Here is a 20,562-nt window from a genome sequence, read left to right on the forward strand (position 1 = left end):
TCTCTTACGCAATCGGGAGGAACCCATTCATTGCCCTGCGCGAGGAATGTGTCTCTCTCTGCCGGGGCTTCAGTTTGTGCTTGCAAGCGGTGCCGTAACACGTGTTTGACTCATCTCAAGACCGTGATTTGACTCAGGTAAAATAATTGGCTGTAAATAGTAAGTCAGACCTGCGTTACGGCACTGGCTGTAAGATTTGTGTTGTTAAGTAGTAGACATTTCAATTTATATAGGATTCCTATTTAATGAACTGGAAAATTTGCTGGTCGATATCAACATTGCACCACATGACGTCTTCTTTTCTCATGAGAGAAAAATGTATTGAGGACCATTTGAGTGTAATAATAGTCTGTTCTAGTGTATTATACCTTTATTCCGCAGTCAAGTCGCATTGTATTTTAGTCTTAATTGAAATTGTAGTTTGTCGTCCCTAAGACGTACAAGCGGGTGAACCGGAAAATTTGCTGGTCGATATCAACATTGCATCACATGACATTTTCTTTTCTGATGAAAGGGAAATATACTGAGGACCATTTGAGTGTAATAATAGCCGGTTCTGGTGTATTATACCGTTATTCCCCAGTCAAGTCGCATTGTGTCTTAGTTTTAATGGATATTGTAGTCATTTTGCCGTCTCCAAAACGTACAAGCGATATGCTATTCGACGTACGAAGTGTCTGGAGACGGGTTAATTTGGCGATTTTCTTCCCCCCCCCCCTCCCCAATAATGTGTTAACTTTTAAAAGGCTTTGCTTGATCATTTCACAATGCTAATCAAATACGCAAAGACTTCAATACCGTAGTTAAAAATGTTCTTGTTCCATTCAACTATGAACCAACATCTTTCAGCCTGAATTTTTCCTCTGGAATTTTCGACTTTTGATTACCGGTAGTGGGAATTACTTATCTCATTCAGTGAGTTGCAACATGACGTAGAGACCATTCATTAAGTGCATTAATCTGTGAAATAAGACGAAGAAAACATTTATACATATGCTGATTAGATATTTGATTTTTATAATCATTAAACTTCGTATATCTCGTCTTTCTTCAAAGCGCTTAATGCAATTTTCGATACAGTGACTTTGCTATTATATGAAAGACTTTCGGCTAAACGAATCAAATTCCGAAAATGGTAATATTTTTAAAAATGCAACGTATATACGTGTATACGGTATACCTGTATTTATTATTATTATTATTATTATTATTAAACATCATTGTAGACCGTTATGCCTTTCAGCGTTCAGTCTGCAAGCTTCTGTGATTTTACTAAACGTCGCCACAATCCTCTATTTGCAACTAGTGCTGTGGCTTCATTTAGTTCTATACCTCTTATCTTTAAATCGTTAGAAACAGTCTAACCATTGTCGTCTTGGTCTCGCGCTACTTCTCTTACCCTCCATAAGTGCATTATTCTCCTAGGTAACCTATCCTCCTCCATTCGCCTCACACGATCCCACCACCGAAGTCGGTTATGCGTACAGCTTCATCCATAGTGTTCATTCCTAACTTAGCCTTTATCTCCTCCTTCAGAGTACCCTCCTGCCATTGTTCCCACATGTTTCTAACAGCAATCATTGTAGATTCAATCTCACTTACTATAGTACCATCCTAGGAGAACACACAACCTAAATACTTGAAATACCTATTCCAGCTTTGCATCACCAATCTGATAATCAGTTTTGTTGAATTTCTTACCTACTGACATCAATTTAGTCTTGGAAAGGCTACTTTTCAAACCATACTCATTGCACCAATTTTCAAGTCCCAAGATATTAGACTGCAGGCTTTCGGCACAATCTGCCATTAAGACAAAGTCCTCAGAATAGGCCAGACTGCTTACTAAATTTCCACCTAACTGAATCCCTCCCTGCCACTTTATACCTTTCAGCAGATTATCCATGCAAACTACGAACAGCAAAGGTGAAAGATTACAGCCTTGTCTAATCCCTGTGAATACCCTGAACAAAGAACTCATTCTACCATCAATTCTCACTGCAGTCCGATTGTCAACATAAATGCCTTTTCTTTCTTTGCAAAAATGGACCATTTTTGGCCAAATCAACAGTAAGTTTCTCATTTTACCAGTCCGACAGTCTTTGAAGGAGGAAGAGAGAATCTGCTTGCTGCCTTCCCCACTCTGATGTGCATTTATAATACAGATTTCAATCCCTCGTTTTGTAAATATTTTGTGTAAGAGTTGTACTTCAGAGTTGTTACATTGCTGATTGTGATGATTGACTTGGACAAACTCTCTTGGGCCATTTCATCTCCTCATAATGGAATATTCCACAGCAATTTAGCAGAATTATACATCACTGTGCCTATAGCTGAATATTTATATTGCCATCATGTCTGAGTTTACTGTTCAATAGAGTTAAATTAGGAAATATATTTTCTAATGAGTTTATAGTAAGATGAAAGATGACTGCTTCGTAAATCCAAAGATTGAAAGCAGTGAACAACGTAGACAAAACATTTGAAAGCAGCGAAATGAATTAAAGTGGTACTTGAGCTTTGTTTTCTATTTTGACAACATTTTGCTTGCAAAACCTGTAACATTTAACCTGCATTCAAGTACAAAATGTCATCGGTCTATGCGGATTTTGCTGTACAGGAGTGAAAGCTGGGTGGACTCTGGGGGGGGGGGGGGGGGGGATTGTTACCATGTTTAGAAGTAACAGGCACGAAAGTATAATTGCTGGTACAAACAGGTGGGAACTATGTTGGGAGGATGCTCAAAACTAGGAGAAAGGTTAAGTTAGGGATAATCTCCATGGGTCAAGCTGTATGTAGACTTGGGTGGTAGTGACACCTGAGGTGAATAGAGGAAGGTAGGTTACCTTGAAGAATAATGAACTCTGCCATGGACTGTAAAACAAGTGGAGGGAGACCAAGGTGACGATAATTGGACTCTGTTTTTAATTATTGAATAAGAAGCGTGGAACTAAACGAGGCCACGGACCTACTTAGTTGGAAGTAGAGGATTGTGGAAGCGTTTATATTTTATTCACAGATGCTTGCGGACTGATCGGTGAAAGGCGCAAGTCTATAATGAAGGCATACTGTATGTAGGAGTCCGACTCATTGGCTGAATGGTCAGCGTTGAGGCCTTCGGTTCAGAGGGTCCCGGGTTCGATTCTTGGCCGGGTCGGGGATTTTAATCACGTCTGATCAATTCTTTTGACCCGAGGACTGGGTGTCTGTGTCTCAACACTTTCATATTCATACAACATACTACACTACCAACTACCACAGACACACGCAATAGTGATTACATTCCTCCATATAGGGTTGGCGTCAGGAAGGGCATACGGCCGTAAAACACGGCCAAATTCACATGTGCTTCACAGTAAGCGCCCGCTACCCCACAGATGTGGGGGGGAAAAGCGGTAGAAAAAGGTGTGTATGTAGGAAACACAAAATAACCAAACGCGACATTATTTGCATGCAACATGTGAATAATAATTTGAGAACGACAACTGCTATAATATGACCAAAAATACGCACTTGTACTTTATTTTGTCAAATATGCCTTAATGATGAAATAAAGTAAACCGTTCATTTATGTGACAATCTACTGTCTCTTCATGTTCACAAAAAGTAGAAAAGTGTTCAATTTTATTTTGTGAAGAGACCAGGAAAATGATATATATAAAATGAGTTTTGTCTGTACATTGCTCAGAATTTAAAAAGGATGGTATTTCTGTATCTGTCTTGTCCACAATAACAAGGAAATGCACTTTTCAATTTTCCGTAATTTCTGTATGTATGTACACGCATCACGAAAAAACGACTGAAGGGAATGTAATGAAAATCGGTATGCAAAGTCGGGGAGTAAGTCGCTACAATCTGGGCCATAAATAATTTTATTCGCGCTGAGCGAAACGGTAGTTTAGAGGGAACCCTAAAATTTTATGTTATTAGTGGTCATATCTTAACGAAAAACGGTATGCAAAGTCGGGGTAATAAGCCGATATAATCTAGCCCACAAAGGACTGTATTCACGCTGTATGAAATGGTAGTTTAGGGGAAGGCCTAAAATTTAATTTTCAAATATTTGTTATTGGCGTATCGATAAATACTACATAACTAAAGTTATATACTATTAAATTTCCGATCATTTATGCCTTATACATTGTTACCGACTATGAACACAGAGATATTCATGAATTTGGTTTTTTGTTACCAAGTCCATATCAGCGCAGTCACGAGAACATGGGTAAGCAGAATTTAATGAACATCGGTAAAGTCGGAGATAAGGAACTACACTCTACGCTATAAATAATTTTATAAGACGTCCTAATATTACAGAGTCGAAAGAAAACTAAATGTGAAGGCCTACAACTAGAAAGCTCATACAATTGATTAACAATAATGTTACATTGAGCGTTGTTTGTTCTGACGTGCTTTGTGTCTTCTCTTGCCACTCCCGATAGATAGGTTTACTGCTGCGTACCGAGTATTCTTTTTATTCGCTTTACGTCGCACCGACGCAGATAGGTCTTACGATGACGGTGGGATAGGAAAGGGCTAGGAGTGTGAAGGAAGCGGCCTTGGCCTTAAATAATTTACAGCCCCAGCGTTTGCCTGGTGTGAAAATGGGAAACCAAGGAATACCATCTTCAGGGCTACCGACAGTGGAGTTCGAATCCACTGTCTCCTGGATGCAGGCTCACAGCTGCGTGCTCCTAACCACACGGCCAACTTGCCCGGTCGTACAGAGTGTAACAGTCTGCCTGAATATTGGCGTGAAGTAGCTGGAGAGTTAGATACCTTTCTTCTTTAGCATGCCGTTCCTCCGGTTCAGAAATTTTCTGATACTATTGTACGTAACACACTGGATCGAGCTATTCAATCCCTACTCTGAGGCACTGATTGGAATGTGCAGTTTGCATATTTCACGGAAGAACGCGAACATAGGAGTGTTCACGGCAGTCTACAACCAGGTCGTTCCAGCTCTGGAACTTTGGACTGTTAGATCGGTGCCGTAGTACTCTTCGTTAAAAGTGAGAAAATGTGCTGTTTTTCCTTTGATCGAGTATTTTATATGATAACATTGCTTTTAATCCTTACATTCCTACTGACGTTTTTCTAATAACCTATCTTGACTTTAGTTAGGAAATCCATAAAATCAGTCTTTCTGAGAATCCCGTAGCGAAGCACGGGGGTACATCAGCTAGTGATATATAAATCCGACCCCTACCCACCACCATAATCCCGTAGTACCTGTAGCTGTGTATCGAACGTGCCCAAGGGTTTCCTTGCGGAACTCGGACTTGGTGCTCGCTGTGTGTAAATAATACGTATCGAATTTAGCTTGACTGCAATGCCTATCAAGAACTCTTAACAATACAACTTAGTTTTTGCTAGCGGTTTAACCTAAACATAATTGGATAGGTTTTCGGCGGCAATGGAATAGAAAACTGCCCGGGCTGGAAAGGAAGCTGCCGTAGCCTCAAATTAAGGTAGAGCCCCAACATCTTTCTGGACTGAAAATGGGGGAACCGCATATTATCTCCAGGGCAGTCGATGGTGGTGTTAAAACCCACCATCTCTCGAATGCAAGCTAATTACAGTGTGAACAAAAAGTATCCAGACACCGTAAGCTTCTTAGGCCGTTTACTCGTAAAGTTACATTATACATATGTAAGCTGGAATACGCAGTCATACAAAGTATCGGGCAGAAGCACTGACGAAAGTAAGGAAAATATAAATATTAGAAACACGTAAATACATAAAGGTTACTATCTTGCGCGTCAAAAGTATTTAGACACTTGAGTGTTCCAGTCAAAAATAAAAACGCATACTTTATCCTACAACACTGTTATTTCAATACTTTGTTGGATATCCTTTAGCTTTGAATACAGTGTTTAGTGTAGGCCTACGTTGCATAGAGTTCATGTAAAGTGCAGTTACTCTCGGAGGTATTAGTGCCCATTCAGCCAGCAAAGTATGTTTGAGATCTTTGTTTTCAGTTTTTTGCTATCTGCTTTACGTCGCACCGACACAGATAGGTCTTATGGCGACGATGGGACAGGAGAGGCCTAGGAGTGGGAAGGAAGCGGCCGTGGCCTTAAGGTACAGCCCCAGCATTTGCCTGGTGTGAAAATGGGAAACCACGGAAAACCATCTTCAGGGCTGCCGGCAGTGGGGTTCGAACCCACTATCTCCCGGATGCAAGCTCACAGCTACGCGACCGTAACCGCACGGCCAACTCGCCTGGTAGTATTTTTCTTGTTCTTCGAAAGGCTTCGCATATGCTAAATGGAATTAATATCGGGATGGGGTGGAGTATGTAGGTGTTCGGGAGTTACACAACAGCTACAGTTTGACATTATGAGCAGTATGCTTGGGGTCATAGTCCCTGTCGTCAGTCATCCCCACGTTCTCCGCACTGGCTGGTAGTTCTTGCCTGAGGGTGTTCAGGGATATTCCGATGTCCATTACACCATCAATAATGTGGAGCTTCCCCACAACGAATGCATTCATGCAGCCCCACACATATGCAGAGCCACCTCCATTACTTAACAGTTGGGACAGATATTCTGATACTCCAGTTCAGCGTTCGCTTTCCTTCATACCTTCGACTTTCCATCTGAAGCGAACGTTGAATTTACTCTCCCAACAGACCATATCACTTGTTTTTCAAAATCTTTATATCTCAAAGGAAATTCCAGTATTCTTTTCCAGTTAGTTTCATTCATCCAGAACTTCTTCCGAAGTTCTCGCCCCCGGGACCCTTCACGATTACAAACACGCAGCACTGAGCTCGCAGAAACTGACGCCGTTGTTCTGTAGTTCAGCTGCAATCTTCGGAGCACTGAGGTGGGTTTCTTTTTTACCCCTGCTATATCGATGGATAACACATTTATCGTATGGTGTGAGGGTTTGCGGTCATTCCGTTCTTGGCCTGTTTTGGACGGGTTTGTCCCTGCCGAATTTGTCAGTTACATCGTAAACAGTTGAACGAGATCTATTAACAAGCCGGCTTACCTCATTCAATGATCTTAATTGTTTATGTAGCCTTCTAATAAATTTTCACCATGTGTCATCTCCTTATCTTTGTGACCCATTGTTTGTTCCTCTTTTTCACTGTTGTCCACTTGCTGGCAATGTGCCGCATTTACTCCTAAGGCTCTATCCGGTTCTGAAACACGTGAGTGATGGCACAACTCTCATTTGTTTCGCACTTTCATTACTTGTCCGAATACTTTTGGAGTGCAGAGCAGGCCATCTTCCCAAATTGTTTCGATAAGACACATGAAAGGATCGGGTAAACAGACCCCGCTTGTTTTCAGAAGTATGCTCACTAGTAATAAATCCTCCTACCACCTTTTCCCACAGCTGTGGAGTCGCGGATGCGAAATGAGTCGCACATATGGCTTTGTCCCTGTTTTACAGCCAGATGCCCTTCCTGATGCCAACGCTATCTGCAGCGATGTATCCACTACTGCGTGTTTCTCTGTTGGTTGACAGTGTGATATATTGTGTCAATATGAAGATAAGTGTTGGGACAACCGCATAAACCTAGTTCTCGAGAATTAATCAGACGTGATTAAAATCCCAGACCCGGACAGGAAACGAACTCGGGACCCTCTGAACCGATGGCCTCAATGCTGACCATTCAGTCAAGGAGTCTGACCTCACCAGTAATACATCTGACATGCCGAATTTCACTTCCTACCCATATGAGTGAATGTATTAACTTTTACATTGAAGATGCTGAAGTGTCCGAATACTTTTGATTTTCACTGTACACCAATGTTCTCGAAGGATATGCGGAAAACTCCAAGGCTTGTTACACGTAAAGCTAGTATTGTACTATGGAAATTACTGCAAGATTTACAACCCATTTTTTATCTGAGACTTGCACAGAACGGTACTCTGTTCACATTTGATGTAGAAAGAACTGTGTTTTTTCGTACCGTTTGACACCCAAAGGTTCGTTCATACATGGATAACGCAGTGTTTGTCTGGTCAACGCTTATCACGAGTTCAGGTATCAACTGGAGGCAAATCCAGTCATCGACTCTCCTTGGACTAGTTTTTCACTGTTTCCCAGTTTCGACACCAGAAGAAATGGAAAGGGTGCTGACTTTCACTGAATGACAGTTATCTCCTCGAGTTTTTAATAGCGAATTGCACCGTTGTATAGAAACCCAGAATAAAGGGGTTTGATAATTCATTCTCGCAATGGAGTAGTAACCACGAAGTCCCTACCTCCTGGAGATAATCCTGAGGAGAATCTGGTCTGAAACAGATCCTGCCACCGAAATAGGCTTGGCTTCGATTTTGATGTAGGCTACAGTAATGCACAATGTATGTATAAAAACATCATTAGTTTTTCACTGTGTCAATTTGTGATGAACCCTTTTAAAAATTAGAATATTGCTGTTCAAATTACATCAACATAGAGGTACAGGCATAAAATCTCCATTGCAGCTCCACTTCAACTAAAATACCAAACCAAAGATGTAAAAATCTGATCAAAATTCTCTGTTTACAAAATTAATGTTATTGTTTTTACGTCCCACTAACTACGTTTACGGTTTTCGGAGACACCGATGCGCCGGAACTGTGCCCCGCAGGAGTTCGTTTACGTGCCAGTAAATCTACCGACACGGGGGGACGTATTTAAGCACCTTCAAAAACCACCGGAATGAACCAGGATCAAATCTGCCATCTTGGGCTCAGAAAGCCAACGCCTTGACAGTCTGAGCCACTCAGCCCAGCTCTCATTTTGCTATACCCAGCTATTAGCTTGCTTCATTTCTAAAACTATTTGTTCCCTAGTGTGTTTCAACCTGAATTTTTGAAAATGGCGGTGTCCTTAAAGACATTAAACGAGTAGGCGGTTCAAAGTAATTTCTTCGCCGGGAACCTATTTAAGTTGCTGCGACGTTAAAACACACACAGTAATTTCTATGTATTCAAATTAGTTTCTTTTACTCTGAACTGATGCTGGATACGAATTAGTAGATTCACAGACAGCCTAGAACTGGTGAGGGGGCCATGAAACCTAAACAAGGGACCACAGCGGGCCACCCATCGATTTAAGCGTAATTTAATGCGAGTTATGGGCGTACATACCGTATAATTCTGTGGCTTGGTTCTGAAAGCGATACGCCACTCGCTGTGATGCTGCGTCACTCACGCCTTGACGCTGAATGGGAAGGAAACGAGATAGCACAGTAAAATTGTAATAATTAGAGGGCTTTATTGTCCTTTACATGAGTACACTTTATACAAAATGAAATCAACAACTTCAAAGTCCAATGAATGCCATAAAACCAAACCCCATTGCACTACAGCCCTTGAAGGGCCTTGGCCTACAAAGCGACCGCTGCTCAGCCTGAAGGCCTGCAGATTACGAGGTGTCGTGTGGTCAGCACGACGAACCCTCTCGGCCGTTATTCTTGGCTTTCTAGACCGGGACCTCGAACCAGCCCTCAGGTCCAGGTAAAAATCCCTGACCTGGCCGGGAATCGAACCCGGGGCCTCCGGGTAAGAGGCAGGCACGCTACCCCTACACCACGGGGCCGGCCAATGAATATCATGGCCATTGAAAAAGAAAATGGGTCCAAAATTTAACGGAGAAAGTTATTTTTAGGCTCCTTAGACCTTCTTAAAGTCAACATGTAAGATCGATGTACGGTACTTACAACATGCAGTGGTCGAGATGAGAATACATTACGCTGGTATGCTAGCATAAACAGCCCGTTTGACGACATGGTTCTTAAAAAAAAACTTGTTTTACGTCGCACAGACACAGATAGGTCTTATGGCGACGATGGGATAGGAAAGGCCTAGGAGTGGGAAGGAAGCGACCGTGGCCTTATTTAAGGTATAGCCCCAGCACTTGCCTGGTGTGAAAATTTGAGACCACGGAAGCCCATCTTCAGGGCTGCCGACAGTGGGGCTCGAACCCAATATCTCCCGGATGCAAGCTCACAGCTGCGCGCCCCTAACCGCACGGTCAACTCGCCCGGTCACAATATGGTTCAGGTATTTTGTGTTTATCAAACAAGTCATGAGTAAGCAGCGAGCCCTCTAAATCAGAACGAGTGATGCGTCGGTTTCTAACTTAATACCTTCACATATGAAACCCCTTAATATCTTAAAGTAGGCTACTCGTGAAATTTGCAAAATAACCACATCATCTGACTTATCGCTCGATTCTTAGTTGTTCTACTCACTCTACTGGATGAAATTAGTATATTCCTGTTTAGAAAAACAGTTACTACCGGTTTCTCCGTAGTTGAGCACGTGATGGAGACTCATTTGACAATGGTTCGAGACCCTTAATAAAATTTGAGAATTTCAACTCTGAATGTCTGTATCTTTAACGGATCAGAAGATACTTGAGATGGAAACTTAGCTGAATAACCCTGTAAATAAACACCGTAATGTTAGGATCAGGCTTAATAGAAATTTATTATGCGGTAGGCCATTTGGAATGATATTCTACGTTTGACATCCTAGAGCTAGAATAGTTTAGGATATGTATTTAGCTTTTGTTCGAAATTTCTCTCAAAATATTTCATTAAAAGCTGCTATAAGATGAGTTATGGCAGGCAGGAGACATTTCAATTGCTGTCAGATGTCGTTCATTCTAGTAAACTTTAACTTCATTTCGAAACTTAGAATACATTTTAAAGAGGTCTTGGAAATTTTCGAAGACCCCCAGTAAAGACTTAAGAGACCGGGAAGCTAGGTTTTTACTTTGTCAGAAAATCTTTCGTTTGTTCTCAGTGTCCTCGATTGATCTGTTTAGAAAGCTCAAATTTCACTCTATCCTGATCGAGAAACTCTGCCCAAGAAAAATGCGTCAAACTGGAAGAGGAATACGTGGATTAACTTTTCAGAGGGAGTGTGCAGCCTCCCTCTGAAGCCAGCCCCTCACTGCAGGGTTTCAATCCTTAATTAACTCTGGGAGGGGTCTGGAAGGAAGACAGACTTCTCGGTTATGTAGGAGATTTCCCGATTTATATTACTCTATTCATTCAATTAATTACCACATTTCTTAGTATCCACTTTTTTTTCTTTTTGGTCTTAATTGAAGATGCACCCAGTTTGTATTCTAGCCTTGTGTAAACGAACTAGTTTGAACTCTTAAGACGTATTACATTGATTCGAAGTAATAAGAAAACTGGCTTTAATCATCAGGAGATCCAAAGCCTGACATCTGGGCAACAGGAGATGATTATGTCCATTGTGGGTAAGGATTACGGTTGAGCCTCATCGTGCTGTTTTCTAATGACTCTGTTCGTGCTCTGTGCGATTTAATCTGTGGTTATTTTCGTAATTTTCATAACACGTTCCTTAGTTCTCCAAATGAACGTATTGAGGAATGGAAGATTTTCGTGGCTGTTCATTTCTATTTTAACGTCAAAAACTTCATAACTGGTCCGTATTGAAAAAAGATTTACATTCAAAGATAAAGGTATAGGATTTTCCACCTGTTCAATACAACTTCAAATGTGATATAAATTAAAATGTCACATTCTATTATTAATTTTTAGGTACCGGTTTCGGCATTTTTTATGCCATCATCAGCCTTAGGTTAAGCAAACAAGGACATTGAGTAAATTACATAATATATATATATTGTGACGCAATTTTGAATTGCTAGACTTTTAGAAGGTTCATGTGTGTGTGTGTGTGTGTGTAATTTACTCATGTCCTTGTTTGCTTAACCTAAGGCTGATGATGGCATAAAAATGCCGAAACCGGTACCTAAAAATTACTAATAAAATGTGACGTTTTAATTTATCACATTTGAAGTTGTATTGAACAGGTGGAAAATCCTATACCTTTATCTTTGAATGTTCATTTCTAGTCATAATCCACATGGCCCAGAGCTTTACGTGGAATCCGAACCATTAGAACGTGTCATTGCATTATAAAAAATAACTTGAAAGCTTCGCATTTGCCTGGTGTGAAGATAAAGAAACTGTGGAGCTACGTAACTTATCCAAAATTAGTGCTGCTGCTACTACTACAAATATGTCACTCAATGTTAGATCTTAATTAAGTGACGAGGCATCATAGTCAACCGTACTGTGCTTGTGGAGTAGAATCTGCCTTATAATCTAGTGCGATTGTGGCGTCTATATTTGCTGTGCTACGTTAGTCTATACGGGTGGTGGTGGTAATTCGTGCGTCATTGCTAGTCTCGTGCATACTTTGTAAAGCAGCCCTCCGACTTATGGGGCAATAAAAATGCTGATCACCGGGCGAGTTGACCGTGCGGTTAGGGGCGCGCACCTGTGTACTTGCATCCGGGAGATGGTGGGTTCGAATCCCACTGTTGGCAGCCCTGAAGATGGTTTTACGTGGTTTCCCTTTTTCACACCAGGCAAATGCTGGGGCTGTACCTTAAAGCCACGACCGCTTCCTTCCCACTCCTAGGCCTTTCATATCCCATCGTCGCCAAAAGACCTACCTGTGTCGGTGCGACGTAAAGCAAATAGAAAAAAAAGTTGATCTGCTAGCTTCTATGATTTACTTAAAAATACAGTTTACACTAGAGGCTATAATGCCTATCAGCGTTTTGTCTACAAACTTGGGGGAAATGAAAGCTCTACTGCGCTTATACATCTGTAGAATAAGGAAGTGCAGAGTTTAACAAACATCTCGAGTCTCCTTCCATTTGCCAGGCCGTTCAAAGACGTTAAGATGGGGGCGTAACTTTTGCTCTATGAAATTGTATGCAGACGGACGGTAATGCTCCTACTGTCGGAATGTCCTTTCAGCTAACTAGTAGAATATACTGTACGTTTTGGATGCCAGTCTTTAAGTTGGAGCTCTGAAGTTTTGGCTCGTGTCTAAATGCCTTGACGGACACTGGAAGAACGCTGTGAAGGAAACTGGGTATGGCCATGCTAGAAAATACGTTATTAATAGTGCACGGTAACATAAGCTGGTTTTCCGTGGTTTCCCATTTTCACATCAGGCAAATGCTGGGGCTGTACCTGAATTAAAACTGCTTCTCTCCTTCCTATCTGATCGTCGCCATGAGACCTATCTGTGTCGTTGCGACGTAAAGGAAATTGTAAGAAAACAAAAAAAGAAACTCATCGTGAGCCAGTAGAAGGCACCGGCCTAGGCTATTAGGCGAGCACAAACAGTGGATAAACGCAGTAAATTGGAACAATTTATCTTCCTGCATTTGCGTAGGTTCAACACCGACTGCTGTGCCTAGGAGCTGAAGCATTGTACCTTACGTGCAGCTTTTTAACACACTGTGCAATGCTGGGGATATTAGACTGCGCCACGCATTAAATCCTTTCATTAACAGAAGTAGAGCATAACGGGCTAATATTGTACTTGAGCATTCCAACTAATGGGCGAATCAGTCGAAAAGTGGATATGGCTGTTAATAAACAGATTGTAAACAAACACAATGATTATTTTTACAGAAATATACATATTTTTTAGATAACGAAGGCAAGAAAAAGCGCGACCATTGATGTAGGCTTTCAGAAAAGCTTCGATTGTATCAAAAATAAACTTTTCCCTTTGCGAAAAGCTAATGATCATGAATGTCTTTCAATAAATGAAACTCAGATATTGATAACGAACGATTTACTTGCATCATTTGACAGAGATAGGTACAGAGGTTATTTATTATACAAATCTACAGCCCGTGCACCTCTCAAGGTCACGGTTACTATATAAAACATCAAAGTCAGCCTAAATAGGAGGGTGTGGATTTACATATTAGTTACAGTGTGTGCCGTAAGAGGGAGGCCATTGATTTGAATGTTAGTACTACCACAGCTGACTTGATGCAGCGTAGAACTAGTTGGTTGTGTTACGATACTACATAGCTTAAGCAAGTGCCTTCTACTTAAACACACACTATTTCTACAGATCTAACGTGCACCTCTCAAGGTCACTGTTGCTAGGTAGAACATTTTGTAACGTAAATTCCGTCACACACTTCGTCACGTCACGCAAATTTTCACATGGTCCCCTGGCACTAAGACATATTCATGTCCAAGAAATGTATTGGTATAATGTTCTCTGGGCACAGCGAGTTTACATTTAGCGGGAGAATGGTGGTTGAGCAGAATAGCAATCTCGGAGGGGTGAAAGGGAATCAATACATAGCAGGGAAAACACGACGCCAGCGACTTATCGTCAGGTAGACGATGTAACAGTTATCGGGCTATCTTCACTTCGGATAGACTCTGTAACTGGTACCGGGACACCTGAGTTTCGTCGTCAGCCCTAATTCACAGTATTGCATGTTAAACATCCCACTCTTGATGATGTAGGATCCTCCGCACAGTTCAGCAAATGGTTTTAAGCGTTCCCTGTATGTATATTGTTCTCGAGCAAATTGACAATCTCTGTTTCGGTTGTGATGGTGATCATTCTGGTTTTAAGATGAAGTACTGGTCTGACTCCAGACCTGGTAAATATGCTCTCCTCCATTCAGTTCACGTATTAGAGACTGGGGCGTATATTGCTCAATAAGCCAAATATCTTACTGGGCTATTTGTGCTAATAGTGAAGTTATCCGCTAATTTTGCTGCTGAAGAGGATAAATGTCTACCGTTACAGCGCGTAGAACGTGTTTTGTCCGTTTAGGTATTTTTGGCCTCTCTCTGCATTTTTCCATTCAGCAGTTTATGACCTACGGCAAGAGCTGTAACGAGAGTACACTTCCTGTCTCTGCTTCCAGTGTTTGCCACATTGATAAATCGTTTGCGATTTACAAATGGCTTTTGTTGAAACTACTACTGCAATGAAAGGTAAAATTGTTACAGCTGAGGAGGGTAGCATGTAGAAGGTAATTTACGAAACCCTGGAATACTTTCTCCGGAGTCGGTTATTTTTACCCGACAAGAGGAAAATTCTTTCTTTCGTAATTTAAAACGATTTGAACTATAATTTGTCTAATGAAATGGAAATGGCGTATGGCTTTTATTGCCGGGAGTGTCCGAGGACAAGCTCGGCTCGCCGGATCCAGGTCTTTTGATTTGACGCCTGTAGGCGACCTGCGCGTCGTGATGAGGATGAAATGATGAAGACGACATACACCCAGTCCCAGTGTCAGCGGAATTAACCAGTTATGGTTAACATTTCCGACACTGCCGGGAATAGAACCCAGGACCCTTGCGACCAAAGGCCAGTACGCTAACCATTTAGCCATGGAGCCGGACATTTGTCTAATGTATAGAGACGACAGGTGCACACGTTCTGCGAGATTCTTACTCCTAGATGCAGATAAATATTTAGGTCAGAACTTTCAAGACTACGGTACATGACATAAGGGCAGTAAAACGAAAGTCTGAATTATGTGGCACCACTTACTAGACACCGAGCTCGATATCTGCAGTCGCTTAAGTACGACCAGCATTCGGAAGATAGTAGGTTCGAACCCCACTGTCGGCGGCCCTGAAAATGGTTTTCCGTGGTTTCCCATTTTCACACCAGGCAAATGGTTTACCTTAATTAACGCCACGGCCGCTTCCTTCCCACTCCTTGCCCTTTCCTGCCCCATCGTCGCCATAAGACCTCTCTGTGTCGGTGCGACGTAAAGCAACTAGCCACTTACTAGACATAAGACATGAACAGGATGATAACAAACTTCCCGAAATACTCCACGTCAGCCTTAAGCGATACGTTCTTGATTCTCCACAATAATGTGGAAACTCTCTCTGCAATGAAAATATACCTTTCCAACCCCATGATCTATATGGTCGCATCAAACAGGAACCCCTTTTTAAACGCAGTGTTGTTAAGGAACTGGATGGTGTTCCTGCTCCGGGAGTCTGTTGCTGATGACTGCTCTCGCTGGTAATACGCGCTCTATCGAGGTAATTTATTTACGGTTGTTCAAAAATATTCTAAACTATTCTCTGTTGTTCAATTTACGTTCAATACAGCTACGTATATGTCTTTCTTCCTCACTTCAAATGTAGAATGTTGTAGCTACGATCCTCCCTGCTGGAAAATGAAAATCCAGTCTGTTTCCAGTCATTCGACCGGGTCAAGAATGGTATGAATGAAACCCCTATCTAGCGGCGAGGATAGGAATTGTGCCGGCTGCCGAAGCCTGTCTCGCTCCTCTGGGGCAATGATAAATGACTTGACAGATGATATGTTAATGGAGTGTGTTGCTGGAATGAAAGATGATGGGGAAAACAGGAGTACCCGGAGAAAAACCTGTCCTGCCTCCGCTTTCTCCAGCACAAATCTCACATGAAGTGACCAGGATTTGAATCGCGGAACCCAGCGGTGGGAGGCTGCCGCCTGAGTCATGGAGGCTCCACAAGAAAGAAGTATTGTTGAATAATATTGAGCTGTTTGGGGACTGAGCATTTTCACTCAGTATACTGACACAGTAATACTGATAGTGTAAGGGCCCTTTGTCTTAGTTTAAAATTAATTTATATCATCAGAGTTTTTAATTTTTCCTGTATATCCCTATACCGGTAATTGAAATAGTATGGAAATGGTATGACTGTGAATATTTTTCTTTGCAGTTTGTAACATGGAAACTACATTGGATATGCCTCAACGGTTGTGGGCGCGAAGGCTCACCCTAACAACTGGTCTGAATGAGGGACCAGGACCCCTGGACCACCTCTTCCCACCAGCACAGGTTAGTAAAATTCAAGGACATATAAACTGAATTTCCTTCAAAATACTTTAATATAAAATTTCCTACAATTCTCATTATGGTCATTCCATATCAAATTAACCAGATTTAAGCCTACCTTCCACTGCATCATCTCCAATTTGGAAAATATTTTCATGGGTTATAAATGCCAGCAGTGACAAAATATCCGTTATGTAATATCAGTAGATTGTCAGATATAAGAAAGCTTCATATTTAAATCAATTATTCCTAATAATTCCCTTATTTAAAAAAAACAGGGTTATGAAATTAGGCACAGAAAGTTATATTTGCAGATTTTAAAATATCAGTAAAAATTTTCAGTATTAAGAAATATTTGTGCAGATAATTGTTCTGTAAGCCGTTCACTTTTAAAAAAGTTATCCTGCATGTGACACTGCAGATTCAGTCGCTACTAATATGCATTTAGGGCAGTCGCCCAGGTGGTAGATTCCCTATCTGTTATTTTCCTAGCCTTTTCTTAAATGATTGTACAGAAATTGGAAATTTATTGAACATCTCCCTTGGTAAGTTATTCCAATCCCTAACTCCTTCCTATAAACAAATATTTGCCCCAGTTTGTCCTCTTGAATTCCAACTTTATCTTCATATTGTGATCTTTCCTACTTTTAAAAACACCACTCAAAGTTATTCGCCTACTTATCATTCCACGCCATCCCTCCACTGACAGCTCGGAACATACCACTTACATTGAATCAATAACGGTAAATTTCCACTGTTTTGATACTTATATTTATTTTAAGCAAATCATTTAATCATTTACAGTACATGTTTCATTCAGTCTGGAACATCTTCAGCTATATTACAACACTTAGGTGAAATTACAAAGTATATTTTCTTAAAAACATCTTAACAAGTACCTTCTTATGCTTAAAATCTGTGAATTTAAAATGTTAAAATAATTTAAATCAATGTGGATGGTTGAATGGTGCGGTGGAATGGGAAGGAAAACAGATTTACTTACTTATTTTAACCTATTTTAAAACTATATCTATTCATCTGAACAAAAGTAACACATTGGAGACGCCGCTCGTAGAAACTACGGGTGCGCTATTTCATTGCTGCTGATGGGGCTCGGAGAATCTACGGGCATGTTTTCACTGTAGCTGAAAAATTGTAGCTTCCGTTTCAGTGAGCTGTCACTTCACTAGTGCTTCTGTATACATAAAATGTACTAGTTATGAGCATAAGCCACATTACTACATAACCTAGGGCTGCATCATTGTTGACTCTCAGCTGTGAAATGGGCGGGAAAGTACGTACGGTACGTGCGGACGAGAAGAGTGTGTGTTCGAGAGTCAGGCTTGTTTGTGTAATTCTTGTGAATATTTAACATGTCTAATTCAAGAGTATGAAATTTTAACAAATCCATAATGAATGTTCTTATGGAAGACACAAGTTCTAAAAATAAGGATGAGGATAACAATTACACACTAAGTAAACATGACGATTATGGCGTTTCAGGTAAGTAAATGTAGATAATGAACTCATTTCAAATCGATGTAAAAATACCGCTTCCTAAAAATGTGGTTTTCCTGTGTACAGATGACAACCTGTAGCAATTTGATGCAACCCAGTTGTCAAACAGTGGGAAAGCAAATTACTGGTTGTAAACAAGGATACCGGTGCCAATTGACCAATTAGGTTAGAATCTGTATTGGTGTGTTTCAGTGGATGTGTCCACAATATTAGACATATTATGAAATGTTAACTGAAATGACATCCTTAGCTGCATCAGAATTTTTTTGTTTCGTTTGTTTAACTTATAATCTTAATAAATTTATATTTAATAACTGATGCACTATTATGATAATTACAACTCATCTTTGTGTAGAGGAAAATGTGTTCTTTCTAAATATTCCAAAAGTTGTTATAATCATGGCTTACCCTAGCATTAAAAAAATTTCAAAAAACCATTATAAGTCCTGCTATTTCTGGAGGGTAGCATGTTCAAATATGGCTGTCTCCAATGTGTTAAAAAATGTTTTTGTTCCAGCACTTTTTTCACTATGACGGACGATCTTCTAATTGTCTACTAATACCAATAATTTTCCTTTGGCAATGTTCTATTTTTTACAAGGATGTTCTCTTCATTTGCTCTTCCCAAGGCAAATGTTGTTTGTTTTAATTTTATAAAGTTGGCTCTTGAATTCAGTTAATGCAGGATCCTTGAAGTTGATTGCTGTCATATTATTATTATTATTATTATTATTATTATTATTATTATTATTATTATTATTATTATTATTATTAAGAGTTTCCCCGAAATCTCGTTGACGACAAACCAACTGTGTCCTTGGAGGAACGACAGCTGATGCAGCCTTTCGTTTTGTCGTCAATATACATTGTTAAGTGTTGTGGGCATGTGTGTGTTAATTTTTGTGGTGATCACTTAAATGGTTCCTATGCTAGGAATATTTGAATTTTCTCAAACATGTACCCTTAAAATGTACCCTGTTTAGAAAACCATCAAATTCTAAGTCACCAAATTTGGCACATAATGTCTAAAGAATAATTTGAAGATATATGTGGAACAAATTTTTGATATCTTATTTACTTTTATTTTTTAAAGCAATTCAAATTTGACGGACTAAATTTGGAAAAAATACAGACTTGTTACGGTACCCCATAAAATCCAAAATATTTTCTTTAAAACATTTTTTCCCAAGAATTTATTTATAATACCGGTAATGGTTTATAGAAGCATACAAAGTTTCATCACTGTATCTTGAAAAATGTAGTAGGAAAGGTACATTAAACTTACGAAAATGTATGTTATGGAAAACGTGAATCAGATGAGATTGTTTATATTGTTGTACCATTCATCTAATGAATTAGTGCAGACCATATCCATATTCCTCAAGTTTCCTCTTCCTCCTCCAGCTGTTTCCTCTTTTAATTTCTCCTATGATGAGCCTTAGTTTCCATTTTCATCATTGTGGAGTCGGCTGTAGCAATTCGCCTGTCATCTCTGTCCTTTAGTAATGACACTGTGAAAGCTCCTGGCTGCAATCCTAGTCTCTTGAAAAGTCTTTATCCTTCCCTAAATTTTCATTGTCAAATACTATACAAGCATCATATGCTGCTATTTTCATCACATTTAAAGAGACAAATAGAGTTTTGGGACATTTCTTCCATATAAGGGAGTTGAAACTATCATTGGGATTCTGGGTTCTGCCATGCAAACCCTTCTGTAACAAATCTGTAGGTAGGTTTCACTACATTCAGGACAGCTTCAGGTAGATTATGCTTGTGGGAGTAAGTAGTGCCAGCTTGCTCAGCTTGTCTAATTTACACCATGAAATATTACATAGGTTATGAATAGGATTTTGGTCAGTTGACAGTTTGTGAAAGTAAATGGCCCAAACAGCTCTTTGTATGTCCTTCATATTTCCAGAGCTTTCTCTTATAGCCTTCCCATAATATACCTGCAAAGTATGAATTTCTTTATCAGTGAACCTATTAGCACCCCCTCCAGAGGCTTGGAATCCTCAAGTTTTTTACTGCCGAGTCCCTTCTTCAATTTTAAGTCTTCCCCCATTCTCTTCTGAATATGCTCAACACATTCTAACTTTTCAATCTTACAATCTGGGCCATACGGTTCATATTCTGACAGTTTTGAACGAACTGGAGTCACCATCACAAAGGCATTTTGCATACCTGACCCCATATTTTTTAACCCTTCCCTGAAAAATAAGTTTCATCCTAGCTGGCCCCATCCCACCACCGGAACCTCGAGTAATTTACATAGCACAATTTTTTATGTTCACTTTGCCATTTCCTCTCTTCTTCTTCTTCACTGTCGCATTCTTTTCTAAGAGCACAAACACCACAGAACTAGCTCATCACTTGCAGATCAAGTATTTTGCCAGTGTCAATGCTGATGACTGATGAAACACCAT

The 20,562-nt window shown here is 40.3% G+C and overlaps 2 protein-coding genes across 9 annotated transcripts in view; one reads left to right on the top strand and one right to left on the bottom strand.

Moving 5' to 3' along the window:
- Window positions 1-20,562, bottom strand: part of Adat1 (Adenosine deaminase, tRNA-specific 1) — a 278,918-nt gene that overhangs the window by 58,515 nt on the left and 199,841 nt on the right. The gene's annotated exons all lie outside the window — the stretch shown is intronic.
- LOC136864784 (uncharacterized) overlaps window positions 1-20,562 on the top strand; it is a 91,635-nt gene that overhangs the window by 31,353 nt on the left and 39,720 nt on the right. For 4 of the 6 annotated variants that reach the window (XM_067142165.2, XM_067142169.2, XM_067142166.2 and 1 more), the window contains exon 2: window positions 16,506-16,624. In XM_067142165.2, coding sequence (XP_066998266.2) covers window positions 16,514-16,624 — 111 coding nt within the window. In that variant the 5' untranslated portion in view covers window positions 16,506-16,513. Of the gene's footprint in view, window position 1; window positions 138-16,505; window positions 16,625-20,562 lie in introns of those variants that run through there. The other 2 variants (XM_067142168.2, XM_067142171.2) reach the window with 1 other exon arrangement.

The sequence above is a fragment of the Anabrus simplex genome, chromosome 2, assembly GCF_040414725.1.
Source record: "Anabrus simplex isolate iqAnaSimp1 chromosome 2, ASM4041472v1, whole genome shotgun sequence".
Classification (NCBI taxonomy): domain Eukaryota; kingdom Metazoa; phylum Arthropoda; class Insecta; order Orthoptera; family Tettigoniidae; genus Anabrus; species Anabrus simplex.